At 59.2% G+C, this 2,338-nt stretch overlaps 1 protein-coding gene across 1 annotated transcript in view; it reads right to left on the bottom strand.

The window, feature by feature from the left end:
* Positions 1-602: 602 nt before the first annotated feature.
* BBC3 (BCL2 binding component 3) overlaps positions 603-2,338 on the bottom strand; it is a 13,027-nt gene continuing 11,291 nt past the window's right edge. Inside the window, exon 6 of the mRNA XM_011963138.1 lies at positions 603-1,694. Coding sequence (XP_011818528.1) covers positions 1,578-1,694 — 117 coding nt within the window. The 3' untranslated portion in view covers positions 603-1,577. The remainder of the gene's footprint in view (positions 1,695-2,338) is intronic.

Genomic DNA, 2,338 nt, shown 5'->3' with positions numbered 1-2,338 from the left:
GAGGCTGAGGCAGGAGAATGGCGTGAACCCAGGAGGCGGAGCTTGCAGTGAGCCGAGATCGTGCCACTGCACTCCAGCCTACCCCTACCCTTTTGGGGACTTCACTTTTTGTTTTTGAGACAGGGTCTCACCCTGTCACCCAAGCTTGAGTGCAGTGGCTTTATCATAGCTCACTGCAGCCTCCAACTCCTGGGCTCAAGCAATCCTCCTGCCTCAGTCTCCTGAGTAGCTGGGACTACAGATGCACACCACTATGCCTAGCTAATTTTTTTCTTTTTGTAGAGACCGGGTTTCACTGTGTTGCCCAGGCTGGTCTTGAACTCCTGGGTTCAAGAGATCCACCCATCTCAGCCTCTCAAGGTGCTGGGATTATAGGCATGACCCAAGGCACCAGGCCGAGCTTCACTTTTACCAGGAATGGGGATGATGAAGGCTGGGAGTTTCCCAGTCTGCGGAGCCCAGGCCCCTTAGCCTTTCTTCTGATGGAGCCACAACTGCCAGGGCCTGCCTCTCCCACCCACTCACAAGCAGGGCTCACAGAGCCTTCGATTAGAAGACCTCTCCAAGGCCACGCTGCAGGGAAGGCAAGCAGAAAGAGTATCCACTGTTCCAATCTGATTTTATTGAAAAGGAAACATACAAAAATCATGTACAAAAAAAATTAACCAAACATGTACAGAAAATTCATTCCGGTATCTACAGCAGCGCATATACAGTATCTTACAGGCTGGGCCATCCCTCCCCACTCCCAGACTCCTCCCTCTTCTGAGATTTCCCCCCCTCCCTGACTCCCCATCTTCCCCCCAGCGCTTGGCCCTGGGGACTAAGGCTGGGGCGGCTTCAGCCAAAATCTCCCACCCCCCAAATGAATGCCAGTGGTCACACGTGCTCTCTCTAAACCTATGCAATGGGATTGATGGGGCGGGGGGCGGTCGTGGGCAGAGCACAGGATTCACAGTCTGGGCCCCTCCTGGCCACCCCCGCATGAAGGTGAGGCAGGCACGCCCACCACCCGCCGGCTGGCTCAGGGAAGATGGCTGGGCACCTGGCTGGAGCAACCGGCAGACGCGCCCCACTCTCTGGCTCCAGGAGGCTAGTGGTCACGTTTGGCTCATTTGCTCTTCACGGGCCCCCTCCCAGGAGGAGGGGGGGAAGCACCAGGGGCCTGAGGCCAGGCCCAGAGTGAAGGAGCACCAAGAGGAGAGCCCCCCCTCAGTGTCACCCCTGCAGCTGGAACGGACACCAGTACAACAGCCTTTCCTGAGATGGTGGTGGGCGGCAGAGGCGGGCGGCTCAGTCCCCACCCCCTTGGTCACCGCCGCCTTCCGATGCTGAGTCCATCAGCCCTCCCTCCCCTGGCTTCTTGGCCAGGGACCCAGGAGTCCGCATCTCTGTCAGTGCACCCCAGGCTGGGCTGGGGCTGGAGTGGCTGCCCCGGCCCGCCCCCGGGATAGGCAGGGCTGGGAGTCCAGTATGCTACATGGTGCAGAGAAAGTCCCCCGCGCTGGCCAGGGTGTCAGGAGGTGGGAGGGGCCTGCCCCCCGAGTCCCTGACGTCCACCGGGCGGGTGCAGGCACCTAATTGGGCTCCATTTCGGGGGCTCTGTGGCCCCTGGGTAAGGGCAGGAGTCCCATAATGAGATTGTACAGGACCCTCCAGGGCGAGGGGCGGTGTCGCTGCTGCTCCTCTTGTCTCTGGGGAAAAGAGAGAGACTGGGCAGTTAGCAGGGGACTGAGTATGGTGATGAGACAGGGGATGGTCAGCTGCAGCAGTGAGGTGACAGTCTCGCCCACCCTATTCCAGCTCCTCCCCACACCTGGGCTAATGTCCATGTCTTGGAGGTCACATCCTCATCCAGGACCTGAGACCAGGAGGCAGAGGACAAACACGGAATGTCTTCAGCAGAGAGCTGGGCACCAAGCGAGTGTGTGGCACATGTGAGCTGTGACCGCCCCAGCCCTGCTGTACATTTAGGAGAGACATCCCACAAGGGGCTGAAGGACGGACTGCAGCCCATCCTGCCCCTCCCTGCAGGGCCGGCAACATGAGGAGAAAGGAGCAGGGTGCCCACAGTCTTGGCAGTTCTAGAACAATCTGTGGAGGGAGGAGAACTGGGAAGAGTTCACCCCCCATTGCAAAGGCTTCAAAAGAAGCACCTCAGGCCGGGCGCGGTGGCTCAAGCCTGCAATCTCAGCACTTTGGGAGGCCAACACGGGCGGATCACGAGGTCAGGAGATCGAGACCATCCTGGCTAACAACGGTGAAACCCCGTCTCTACTAAAAAAAATACAAAAAACTAGCCGGGCAAGGTGGCGGGCGCCCATAGTCCCAGCTACTC

Source organism: Colobus angolensis, unplaced genomic scaffold, assembly GCF_000951035.1.
Source record: "Colobus angolensis palliatus isolate OR3802 unplaced genomic scaffold, Cang.pa_1.0 Scaffold60, whole genome shotgun sequence".
In the NCBI taxonomy this organism is placed as follows: domain Eukaryota; kingdom Metazoa; phylum Chordata; class Mammalia; order Primates; family Cercopithecidae; genus Colobus; species Colobus angolensis.
Note: the sequence above shows the minus strand (reverse complement) of the source record. Positions and strands in the feature narration are given on the sequence as shown.